General features: G+C 50.5%; 2 protein-coding genes and 1 pseudogene across 7 annotated transcripts; 1 reads left to right on the forward strand and 2 right to left on the reverse strand.

The window, feature by feature from the left end:
* Window positions 1–373: 373 nt before the first annotated feature.
* Window positions 374–10,584, forward strand: LOC100442426 (golgin subfamily A member 6-like protein 1). 6 transcript variants are annotated; one of them, XM_054532217.2, is made up of 11 exons: window positions 375–805; window positions 2,435–2,563; window positions 3,361–3,390; window positions 3,655–3,705; window positions 3,794–3,887; window positions 3,983–4,089; window positions 5,457–5,515; window positions 5,846–5,987; window positions 6,642–7,799; window positions 8,457–8,545; window positions 9,892–10,584. In XM_054532217.2, exons 1-10 carry the CDS (start codon window positions 428–430, stop codon window positions 8,517–8,519), a joined length of 2,211 nt encoding a protein of 736 aa, XP_054388192.1. In that variant the 5' UTR covers window positions 375–427; the 3' UTR covers window positions 8,520–8,545; window positions 9,892–10,584. The 6 variants fall into 6 exon arrangements, with proteins under 6 accessions (XP_063572505.1, XP_054388192.1, XP_054388191.1 ...); XM_054532216.2 differs by having other exon boundaries at window positions 379–805; window positions 6,639–7,799; XM_063716435.1 differs by having other exon boundaries at window positions 374–805; window positions 8,457–10,584.
* LOC129050363 (E3 ubiquitin-protein ligase HERC2-like) lies at window positions 9,511–11,225 on the reverse strand. The gene is made up of 2 exons (XM_054532408.2): window positions 11,061–11,225; window positions 9,511–9,693 (listed from the first exon to the last, which is right to left on the reverse strand). Exons 1-2 carry the CDS (start codon window positions 11,223–11,225, stop codon window positions 9,511–9,513), a joined length of 348 nt encoding a protein of 115 aa, XP_054388383.2.
* The window catches only part of LOC129047456 (ADAMTS-like protein 3), a 126,034-nt pseudogene continuing 124,491 nt past the window's right edge, over window positions 11,091–12,633 (reverse strand).

The following is a 12,633-nucleotide window of genomic DNA, read 5'->3' on the forward strand; positions in this document are numbered from 1 at the left end:
AAAGTTTTTCCAAAAAAGAGAAAACATTGTGATTACTTTATCTTATTGGAATGTTGGATACTAAAGTCTGCTTTATCAATCATCAAGCACACTATAAAATTTCCATTTTAATAGGATTTGTACCTCAACTGAGGTAATAAAGTTTTAAAGTTTTTCAAGTGAAAGCCAGCCCCGCCCCTCTCCTGGAGTGGGCGGGGACAGCAGTTGCATGGGCAGCTTTCCTTGTGACAACACAGGTCCTTCATGACACGCTGCTGTCTGGCCACGCCTCCTTTTCCTTTCATCTTTCTCATTGGCCAATGGGCTTCAAGCATTGAGGCCACGCCCCTATTCTGCATTCTAGTGCAGCCCTGGTTACGCCTCCTCTGGCTCAGTCACACAGCGACTTAGAGGTGACTGGAGGTGTATAGTTGTCCTCACCTGGATCATGCTGATGTGGCCCCAACCCCACATCCCTGACAATCCCCACCTCCCTACCCACCCCCACCTCCCTACCCACCCCCACCTCCCTACCCACCCCCACCTCCCTACCCACCCCCACCTCCCTACACACCCCCACCTCCCTACACACCCCCACCTCCCTACCCACCCCCACCTCCCTACCCACCCCCACCTCCCTACACACCCCCACCTCCCTACACACCCCCACCTCCCTACCCACCCCCACCTCCCTACACACCCCCACCTCCCAACCCACCCCCACCTCCCTACCCATCCCCGCCCCCCTACCCAACCCCACCTCCCTACCCAACCCACGATGAACAAAGAAACCCGACAGAACAAATTGGCCGAGGCCAAGGAAAAGGTAAATGCACCAGCACCCCAACCCAAGCTGAGGACCCCTCTGACAGCTGAACTGCTGCCAGTCTGTGCCACTCCTGAGGCACACCGGGCTGGGCCCCCCCAGTACCTCTGGGATCCCCACACCAAAATCTTGTCAGTCAGGCCAACCCCCACATGAGTCCTGCCCCTGCCCTGCCTGGCACCCCAGGGTGACTTTGAGCAGGTGACTCCCGGGGCTTCCAACTCCATACTGTGCCCTTACCTCCTGCTACCCCAAACCCGACCTCCCTGGGCTCTTTGGGCTCACATCCCCAAGGACCTGGGTGCCCCAGAACCTGCCCTCACCAGTTGCCACAGGGTGACTTTGGGGATGTGACTCCTGGGGCTCCTTGCTCCTTACTTGGCCCTCACCTCCTGCCGCCCCAAGCCTGACCTCCCGGGGCTCTTTGGGGTCATGTCTCCAAGGACATGGGTCCCAATTTTGTGACCCCCCCTCCCCAGTCTCAATGCGGCAACTTGGGCATTGCACTCATGTGTCCCCCCCACCCCCGCCACTCCACCGAGGAGTGGAATGTAGTGATGTCACAGTACCTCTACAAACTGTCATTACTACCATGAGACCAGCCTTTGGTCTTAGTACCCAGTCCCCCAAGTGTTCTTGCCCACTTCTGTTTCCTCTGGTTGCAGCACAGGTTTCCAGCTGGAAGGGGAATGGGGACCGTGGGACCTAGAAGAGAGAGGTTTCAGGCTGCCTGACTTCCTTACCACAGACGTTGACAGGGTGAAAAGCCTACACCTCCCCCATGAGCTCCACATGTTGACAGTGTCTCTGGGTGGCAATGGGAGAACGGGTTGGGTTGGGTTTTCTCCCAGGCTTCTACTCTCCAGAGACACTTTAACATTTTTTCTGAGTTCTGCACCTCAGATTTGAATTCTCCATTGTTCTGGGACCAGAGTGCCCCTCAGTCACTGGTTTCTGGAGTGAGATCTGCTTATCTTCTGTGGAACAGATCTTGGGAAACTGGACTTGACAGCTTGAGTCTTCCTCATCTCATCTCAACCTGGGGTACTTTGAGTGCCACAGGATAAATATGGGGCATCTTTCTGAAGCATCAGTTTCCCTTGATTCTATTGAGAGATGAAACATTAATGTACTTAGGGATGAAAGTCACATAGATTTATAAGAGTATACAAGACTTCTCTCTGAAATGAGGCTTGGGTTGTCCTCTTTCTGCTAAATTCCTGGATTTAACAGAAAGGCTGCCTTCTGCCATGAGGATACATTGGTGTAAAGGTTTGAGAGGTACTGGTGTACTTCTTAACACTAACAGACGTGTGAGGGTGTACAGTTCCTGCCTACTTAATATTTGCTTTTCTACCTCTGTCTCTGGTTTTGGTCCCTGGCAGCTGCTGATTTGTGGCAAAATCCCAGAGCTCAGAGTCAGAAAACTGAGTTTAAGTTCCATTACTGCCTTTTTTTTCAGCCATGGTATCAATCTCTCTCAGTCACTAAGTGATTGTGACAACATTTCCTACAGTTGGTGGCATTAAATCAGATGGTCTATAAGAGTATTTAATATAAACTGTAAAGCAGGATGTGACTGTAGGAGCTTGTAGTTCTCATGAGTATCACTGCTCTTCCTTTCCACAGTTGAGAGACCATCATGCCCAGACCAACCCTAGTGTTGGTGCAGGAGCAAGTGACACCAAAAAGAAGAAAATAAATAATGGCACTAACCCTGAGACAACCACTTCTGATGGTTGCCACTCACCTGAGGATGTGAGTCTTGGCTGGCCAGGCTCCTGGGGACAGAGGGCCCAAGGGGTGGTGGAGGGTAATTGTTAAGATTGTGGAAGAACTGCCAGGTACTGGTTAAGAATTCTGGATTTGAATCCTACCTCTCCATCTGCTAGGGATATGATTTAGGGCAAATTGCTTGAGCTCTTTGGGCCTCTCTTTTCACATCTGTAAAACAGGAGTGGTATTGTTTTACTTGTATTTGTGAAGTTTAAATGAGATTTATCATTGTGTTTTTATGTTAATCCCTAGTCCAGGGCCTGCTGTAAACTCTCCTTCTTGGGCATGCATTTCCTGAGGTAGAGTTAGAGAGTATCAGAGGTTTCTGTTAGCTCTGAGAGCCTGACAGTTAAAGGCCCACTAGAATGGAAACCTCAGGGCCAAGGACTCCTGTCTGCCTTTTCTGACCTCTATCCCCGCTGTGAGGAACGGTCCCTGGCCCGTATGTGCTCAACGTTTGCTGAATGAATGCACCTTTCTAAATCACAAGCTGGCAGAAGGGTGGGCTTTTCTCACACTCCATCTCTGAAGGTTTCTGTTACTGTCTTTTCAAGAGAATCTAGTTTCAGACTTTGAGTTCCGTGGCTGTGGGCAAAAACCAACAAAGACCCAAATCCTTCTTCTTTGGGAGTTGAGGAGAGTTGACCAGTTTGTGTTCCCATTGGGTCTGAGAACTGTGCCTTTTAAATCCATTCCTGACCCCTGCCTACCGCTTCCTGGCCTGGGGAATAGAGTCGAGGGGGCCACCCTCAGTCACCTTCCTTTGACTCTCCCCACAGAAACAACAGAACCGAGCTCAGCTGGAAGAAGTAACGTGATTTCTTTGTTTGCTCACGACACGACCGCTGGGTTTGGGGGCACTCAGATGTAGAGGTCCCAGTCTCATCTCCCCCACTCCTAGCCTGGGGAAGAAGTCTCACCCCCCTTATTCCACCCCATCCCCACAGGGTCCCTGATAAACTGGTCCCATGGGTGGGCCTGTCCTGGGGCAGTGGTGCCATTCTGGGGGCATGTCTCTTGCTGTGCCATCTCTGCCTCCTCCTAGCAAGAGCTCTGTCTTCCTCTTTCTATAGGAAAAGAAGGCAAACCACCAACATCAGGAAGCTCTAAGGAGGGAGCTAGAGGTGAGTGGAGGGTGTGAAGTTCCCTCCTGTCCTCTGGGGAATGTTTCTTTGCTTCTCTTTCAGCATTTGCTTGTCTTTTCTCCCAAAGGCCCAGGTTCATACCATACGAATCCTTACATGTCAGAAAACCGAGCTTCAGACGGCACTCTATTACAGCCAGCAAGCTGTCAAGCAGTTGGAAGGTGGGAATCTGGCACCCCGTCATCCTTGAACCTGGCACTTTGACAGGCCTTTAGGGGGAGTCCTTTGGGCCACATCTGAATGTCTCTCATTCCAGGAGAGGCCAGGGATCTGATCGGCCGCCTGCATGATTCATGGAAGTTTGCAGGAGAGTTAGAGCAGGCTCTCTCTGCCGTCACTACACAGAAGGAGAAGGCGGATAAGGTGAGTCCAACCACTGCCCCATACCCTGGGAGCCCAGCTTCGCAGATGGAGGAGTGAGCCTAAAGTTCCCTTCTGTAGGATGGAGTGTCCTGCCCAGAAGGCAGCATTGCCATTTCTTGCTGCTTTTGTGTGTGGTTGTTAGAGGCAGACTGGGGCTGAGTGGGCTGCTGCGGATGAGTTGGGGAGCACTGTGGGGAGCGAGCACTGGACATAGAGCTCAGAGGCCAAGTGACCGCCCTGCCCATCCTTGGCTGTGGCCTTGGCCAAGTCCTAAGTGGCGGTTAGGGTACTTGTACCATAAAGGTGCAGAAGAGTATCTTGAGTATGTTATTATTTGTGTGGAGAGAGGGAGCAGGTATATATGTGTGTGTGTGTATGTATTATGGTAATATACATAAAACATGTTTGTAAGGATTCATAAAAAAAACTCAGGATAGAGGCACAGTGTGGGGGGGAGATATTTCCCTTCTGGACTTTCTGAGTTTTGGACTATGCGAACGTATCATCCTTTCAAAAATTCAACAAAGGATTAATTTCCTCCTTCTTAACTGTGCCCCTACCTCCAGCGAAAGAATGGGCTTAGAGAATCAGATATACCTGGGTGTTGAAATCCCAGCTGTAGGTGATCTTAGGCAGCACTTAACCTTTAATACCACATGTTTTTCATCTACAAAATAGAGATAATAATGGTAACCATCTCCTATGGAGGTTATGAGGATTAAATAGGATTATTAGCATAGTGCCTGGTGAAGCACTCAATAAAGGTTCCAACAGTGGTAGTAATAAGAATAATAACAATAGCAATATTATCTGATCTCTCTGGGCCCCTGTTAGCCAGCCCTAAATTCAGTCTCTTTCCCTGTCCCTTCCACCTTCACTGAGTTCTTTGAAAAACAAATGAGGGCCGGGTGCTCTCACTCATGCCTGTAATGCCAGCACTTTGGGAGGCCGAGGTGGGTGGGTCACCTGAGGTCAGGAGTTCAAGACTAGACTGACCAACATGAAGAAACTCCATCTCTACTAAAAATACAAAACTGGCCGGGTGTGGTGGCACACGCCTGTAATCCCAGCTACTCGGGAAGCTGAGGCAGGAGAATCACTTGGACCCAGGAGGCGGAGGTTGTGGTGAGCCGAGATTATGCCATTGCACTCCAGTCAGGGTAGCAAGAATGAAACTCTGCCAAAACAAACAAACAAACAAACGAAAAACAAATGAGACCATGGGCTTGGAAATGCCTTGAGAACATGTCAGGTGTGATTGAGAGTGAGGGAGTTTTACTGTGGAGTAGTCACAGTAGCTGTTGTTCCTGGTCATCCAGCTACTCCTCTGCCTGCTCTGTCTTGACTTAACCTTTCTCTATTTGCAGTACATCGAGGAGTTAACAAAGGAGAGGGACACCCTGAGTCTGGAACTGTACAGGAACACGTAGGATGGGGGAAGGTGGAATGGGAGGTCTGGGGGCCCTTAGCATGGGTGGTGTGCTGGGAGGTGGGGGGTACAGGTGAGCATGGGGAGAGGCTCCTACAGGTTTTCATGTGTGCACAGGGAAGCTCTAGTTCAGGCTGTGCCACTGACTCATGGGGTAGCCTCAGGCAACTCATGTCTTCTCTCTGGCCTGCCACCTGGGACTTTTAATTCCTGGGGTCCCTACCAATGCCACGGTTCTGTGGTTGTGGGTTGAAAGTAGAGGGTTGATCACCAAAGCGGTCCTTTCTGTTCTTCATTCATTCCTTTCTCTACTGCCTCTGGCCATAGCATAACCGATGAGGAGCTGAAGGAGAAAAATGCCGAACTACAAGAAAAACTTCGACTTGTAGAATCTGAAAAGTCTGAGATCCAGCTCAACGTAAAGGAGCTAAAAAGAAAGCTGGAGAGGGCCAAGCTCCTGCTGCCACAGGTGAGCGGCTGCAGCCCCGGGGGTTGTGGGAGCCCCACCCAGCTGGTCTAGGGATCATGCAGGGTATGGGGAGGCTCCAGCCAAGAGCTGGAAAATTTGGGTCCCTGTTCTGGTCCCACCATAGAATCCTCTAGAGTGTGCTAAAAATGTACAAATTGGGGCCCTGCCTGGGGAATCAGAATCTCAGAGTTAGTGCTTAAAATATTTTTTTAAAGGATACTGGATGAAAACCATTATTTTATAGATTACATTTATTTATTTACTTACTTATTTATTTATTTATTTATTTATTTTGAGTTGGAGTCTCACTCTTTCGCCCAGGCCAGAGTGCAGTGGCGCAATCTTGGTTCACTGCAAGCTCCGTCCCCCGGGTTCACGCCATTCTCCTGCCTCAGCCTCCCAAGTAGCTGGGACTACAGGCGCCCGCCACCACACCCGGCTAATTTTTTGTATTTTTAGTAGAGACGGGGTTTCACTGTGTTAACCAGGATGGTCTCCATCTCCTGACCTCGTGATCCGCCCACCTCGGCCTCCCAAAGTGCTGGGATTACAGGCGTGAGCCCCCGTGCCTGTCCTATAGATTACATTTATATGGCTAGCTCATGAGTCTGTTTCCTTCTGAGGTTCAAACCAACACTTTCACTATTCCAGCAGCAGCTGCAGGCGGAGGCTGACCACCTGGGTAAGGAGCTGCAGAGTGTGTCAGCAAAGCTCCAAGCCCAGGTGGAAGAGAACGAGTTGTGGAACCGCCTGAACCAGCAACAGGAGGAGAAGATGTGGAGCCAGGAGGAGAAGATACGGGAGAGGGAGGAGAAGATACGGGAGCGGGAGGAGAAGATACAAGAGCAGGAGGAGAAGATACGGGAGCAGGAGGAGAAGATGCGGAGGCAGGAGGAGATGATGCGAGAGAAGGAGGAGAAGATACGGGAGCTGGAGGAGAAGATACACGAGCAGGAAAAGATACGGGAGGAGGAGGAGAAGAGGCAGGAGCAGGAGAAGATACGTGAGCAGGAGAAGAGGCAGGAGCAGGAGGAGAAGATGTGGAGGCAGGAGGAGAAGATACACAAGCAGGAGGAGAAGATACAGGAGCAGGAGGAGAAGATGTGGAGGCAGGAGGAGAAGATGCACGAGCAGGAGAAGATACGGGAGGAGGAGAAGAGGCAGGAGCAGGAGGAGAAGATGTGGAGGCAGGAGGAGAAGATACAGGAGCAGGAGGAGATGTGGAGGCAGAAGGAGAAGATGCACCAGCAGGAGGAGAAGATACGGGAGCAGGAGGAGAAGATGTGGAGGCAGGAGGAGAAGATACGGGAGCAGGAGAAGAAGATGGGGAGGCAGGAGGAGAAGATATGGGAGCAGGAGGAGAAGATGGGGAGGCAGGAGGAGAAGATACGGGAGCAGGAGGAGAAGATGCACGAGCAGGAGGAGAAGATGTGGAGGCAGGAGGAGAAGATGCATGAGCAGGAGAAGATACGAGAGGAGGAGAAGAGGCAGGAGCAGGAGGAGAAGATATGGAGGCAGGAGGAGAAGATACGGGAGCAGGAGAAGATGTGGAGGCAGAAGGAGAAGATGCGCGAGCAGGAGGAAAAGATACGGGAGCAGGAGGAGAAGATGTGGAGGCAGGAAGAGAAGGTGCGGAAGCAGAAAGATATGATGCGGGAGCAGGAGGAGAAGATACGTGAGCAGGAGGAGATGATGCAGGAACAGGAAGAGAAGATGCAGGAACAGGAGGAGAAGATGCGGAGGCAGGAGGAGAAGATGTGGGAGCAGGAAGTGAGGCTGCGGCACCAGGAGGAGAAGATGCAGGAACTGGAGGTGAGGCTGCAGGAGCTGGAGGAGAGGCTGGGGGAGCTGGGGCGGAAGGCCGAGCTCTGGGGGGAGCAGACGAAGGTGCGTGGAAACCCTGGAGATCATACAGAACGACCTCACCACAACTTAGCAGATGGTGGTTGGCTCCCTCTGCTTTTCCACCAGTCTGTGGCCTACAGTTTAAATGGTGGGAAGAAGGGTGTGAGATTTGAGGCTGGGGAGGGAGGCATGGGCCTCTAGGCAAGGGAGGCAGTCATTTAGGCCTGGAGGAAGGGGCCAGGGCAAGGGGCCTGGGCAGGCGACAGAGCCCCGCAGTGCCCTCGCCACCCTGTTTATGGGCCCAGAATCTGGAAGCCAGCCACTACCTACCCTGACGCCTATCCTGCAGGTGGAGCTGAAGAGCCAAGAGGCTCAGAGTCTGCAGCAGCAGCGAGACCATTACCTGGGTCACCTGCAGCAGTGTGTGGCCACCTATCAGCAGCTGGCCTCTGAGAAGGAGGCACTGCCCAGCTGCAGCAGCAGGAAGCTCAGGGCGAAACGGTGGCCGAGGTGGCCCACCAAGAGTTGCAGGAGACCCGGTTGAGGGAGGTGATGAGGGCGGGGCCCCAAACGGGATGACCTGGCAACCTCCGTGCCTTCTCACTCTCTTTCCCGGCCCCTTAGGAGCACCTGGAAGCTGCCATCTACCGAGCAGATGACAAGAACGCAAAAACAATAAACATGTAAAAGCCGGCAGCAAGGCCTGGAGAAGAGTAAGTCGCCACGTGACTTACTTCCATGATGATTTTCATTTACATCCACCTGCTTATTAGCAAGAATCTTTTTACAGGTTTACTGCACACCCAATTTCTGTTCTGGAAAAACTTTTGAACATCATCATGCCCTCGCCCTCCAACTTCTCCTCTCACCTATATTTAAAAGGGTCTGCTCTTTACCCTAAAATCCATACTAGGTAATTTTCAGAATATTCCTTCAATCACCAAACAAAGTTTTGAGATCCTCGTGCTGGATTTCACTATCTTAATATGAAAACCAATAATCACCTATTAAAATTCAATACAGGCCAGGCACAGTGGCTAACGCCTGTAATCCCAACATTTGGAGAGGCCAAGGCAGGTGGATCACCTGAGGTCAGGAGTTTGAGACCAGCCTGACCAATATGGTAAAACCCCATCTCTACTAAAAACACAAAAATCGGTCAGGTGTGGTTGCAGACACCTCTAGTCCCAGCTACTTGGGAGGCTGAGGCAGGAGAATAGCTTGAACCCAGGAGGTGGAGGTTGCAGTGAGCCAAGATCATTGACACTGCACTCCAGCCTGGACGATAGAGAGAGACTCCATCACAAAAAAAAAAAAAAACGCTAGTAAGTAAAATAAATAGGCCAGGCGTGGTGGCTAATGCCTGTAATCTGAACATTTTGGGAGGCCAAGGTGGGTGGATCTCCTGAGGTCGGGAGTTCAAGACCAGCCTGACCAACATGAAGAAACCCCATCTCTACTAAAACTACAAAATTAGTGGGGCGTGGTGGTGCACGCCAGTAATCCCAGCTGCTCGAGAGGCTGAGGCAGGAGAATTACTTGAACCTGGGAGGCGGAGGTTGCGGTGAGTCAAGATCGTGCCACCGCACTCCGGCCTGGGCAACAAGAGCAAAACTCTGTCTCAAAAATACAAAAAAAAGTAAATAAATAAAACACAATACAATACAGCTAATACGATTTACCTAAGACGCTGTTGTATGAGCTGAACCAGAGGCAAACACTGTTTGCCAGAAGACTCACAGATCCCCGTATTAATAAGGTCTTTATCCAATGGAGTCCTGCTTCTATGAAATGCTGAGGCATTTGCTTCCTGTTCATCAATTTCTTTTTCCTTCTGTGCTTGTTTTTTGGCTTCAATATCCTGTAATTCATAAACAGAAATTGTTTACAAGTGATCTCATTACCAGGTGTGAAGACACAGGCTGGCTGAGCCCTGACCCCAGTGCCAAGCTATCCCAGCCTCTGTGGCTGCCGCACACACCTACCCACAGGCCTCCACCTGCCCTGTTGGAAACCCCAACTCAGTTGTGCAGTTTCAAACAGTGTCTTCTTTTTACAGATCCAAGGTCCAGGCTGCCTCTGCTGATGCTCTCCAGCCTCCTTCCGTGAAGTCCCTAAAATCCTTAACCCTGCTACTGGCTCTCACAAAACCCAATGTGATCTGCCCCACACACGCAGCATCCAGCTGCTCTGTAAGGACAAGAAGGAGCTAGAATTCTCACACACAGAAGTCCTGGCTCAAATGTAAATGGCAGAGCCACTTTGGGAAACTATGAACACACACTGACCCCAGAACCTAACAAATTCCACTCCAAGTGTTTACCCAAAGGGAGGACATATGTTCACTAAAGTACTTGTTCACAGCACAATCGTGGCAGCTCTACACGGCCAAAAACAAGAAAGCCTGGGCGTGGTGGCTCACGCTTGTAATCCCAACACTTTGGGAGGCCAAGGTGGGGGGATCCCGAGCCCAGGAGTTGGAGACCAGCCTGTGCAACACAGTAACACCTTGTCTCTACAAAAAAAAATCAAAAAACTAGCCCGGCATGGTGACATGCCTGTGGTCCCTGCAACACAGGAGGCTGAGGTGGGAGGATCCTGTGAGCCTAGGAGGACAAGGCTGCAGTGAGCCAAGATCAGGTCACTGTATACAGCCTGGGTGACAGAGCAAGACCCTGTCTCAAAAAAAAAAAAAAGAAAACAAAAACCAAAAACAATTTAATGTCCTTCAATAGGAGAATGAACTAACAAAGAGTACTACACCCAGAAAATGGAAAACTTCCCAATAATAAAAACGAAGTCACAATAGACACATCAGTGAGTGAATCTGAAAATCATTCTCCAAGGCCAGGCAGGAAAGAGTGCATACTATACAGTTATATTGCTGCGACACTCAGAGCAGGCGAAATGCATCTCATCTGAGGGCAGGGGAGTATCCTGGCTGCAAGTGCCAAGGGCACAGGGATCTTTCCGGGTGACGGGAATGGTCTTCCTGAGTAACAGGTTATCTGTTAACTTCACTGAAACAGGCAACATGCAGTATTTTATCACAATTAAATCATCTCAATAATTTTTAAAATTAGCACATAAAAGAATTTTAATTTAAGAAAATACTTGGATATGATAAAAGTTGAGTGTTTTACTGTTTTCAGTTATTCTTCACATGTGTGAGTGTGGTATTTCCGATCTCAGCGCACCACCAGGTCACGTGTGCCTCCAAGGCCATACCTGGATCTCTGCAGTAATGGCTGCGTGTAAGGCTGACTCCAACCCTCCAGCAGCCATCAAGCTGCCCACCAGAAGATCAATCATGAATCGACGACCTGGACTTATGTTCACTTCATTGCCTGAAACTGAACTAGAAAGTGTGTGCCAATTTGAGTGAAACTCCATCCCCTCCCAGCACCCTGACCCATGCCCTCTCCTGTTCCTTCCCCGAGCCCACCTGCGCAGGGCAGGAGAGCAGAGAGCGCCCGGGCCTGCTTCTCGGCGGTGGGCAGCAGCACGGACCAGCCGCTCTGCAGCATGGCCTGGGAGGCTGAATGCACGGTGCTCAGCATGCCTGTGCTGCTGGCCAGGGTCACCACCGTCTGCTTCAGGCTGTTCAGGAGGACGCTGCCCAGACCTAAACCAAGGAATTCCGGGTCAACCTGGTGACTAATGGCAGCATGCAACTGAAAGGAGAAAAACAATTTTCACTTAGAACCCCTAAAAATGAGTGAATTTCAAAGTCTTACTAAACACCGAATAAAACTCAATTTGAAGTATTATTTAAATAGACAAAATAACTTCTCAGCTTATGTATTTTTAAAAACTGGACTAAAAAAACTCTTACCCACAATAGTTGAAGTATTTTCTAGAGGAATTTTTGTAACCCCACTATGAACACATATATGGAAAAGCTCAAGATCAGCAGAAGAGCTAAACAACTAGCAACAGCAACCTCCACCCCACCCCAACCATCTGCACCAAACACAAATAATGGCTACAATGTAACCACAAAAGCTGCCACAGGCGGTGCCTCATGCCTGTAATCCCAGCACTTTGGGAGGCCAAGGTGGGAAGATTACTTGAGATCAGGAGTTCAAGACCAGCCTGGCCAACATGATGAAACCCCATCTCTATAAAAAAATCAGCCAGGTGTGATGGTACACACCTGTAGTCCCAGCTACTTGGGAGGCTGAGGCAGGAGAATCACTTGAACCTGGCAGGCCAAGACTGCACCACTGCATTCCAGCTAGGGTGACAAAGTGACACCCTGTCTTAAAAAAAAAAAAAAAAGCTGCTAAAAATTAGATTGCGGAGCTGAGAGTACACAAGGAAACTCCTCAAGTGCAAAACCGAAATTCACATGGGCACACACAGCAGGAATCAAGAGGTTCCGGGCTCTGAAAGCAGAGCCAAGCCGCCAGGCTTCAGCACAACCTCCCACACGGGAATGCACACAACGACCCACTGAACCCGAGCTTCCTGCAGAAGGCTGGGAGCCACTCAGGATCACCTGCCTGCCAGCCAACCACAGCCAGGGGGCAACACACTGCCCGTCCCAGGCTCTGGGTAGCAAGAGGCCCCACGAGAAATCAGAGATCCGGCCCTGCCCTGGGAGTAGAAGTGAAATCAAAAGCACACCACTCATCTAGGTATAGATATCACAGGTCAGGAAATGACCACCGACACTCACCTAGAGTCTGTGAAACCTACAGAACCCTCAGGACCCCGGAGAGGCAAATGCAAAACCATACGCTGGGACACCTCGACAGCCTAAGACACACACGAGGCCACGCCCCACAGCACCGACCAG

This window comes from Pongo abelii, chromosome 16 (genome assembly GCF_028885655.2).
Source record: "Pongo abelii isolate AG06213 chromosome 16, NHGRI_mPonAbe1-v2.0_pri, whole genome shotgun sequence".
Classification (NCBI taxonomy): Eukaryota; Metazoa; Chordata; class Mammalia; order Primates; family Hominidae; genus Pongo; species Pongo abelii.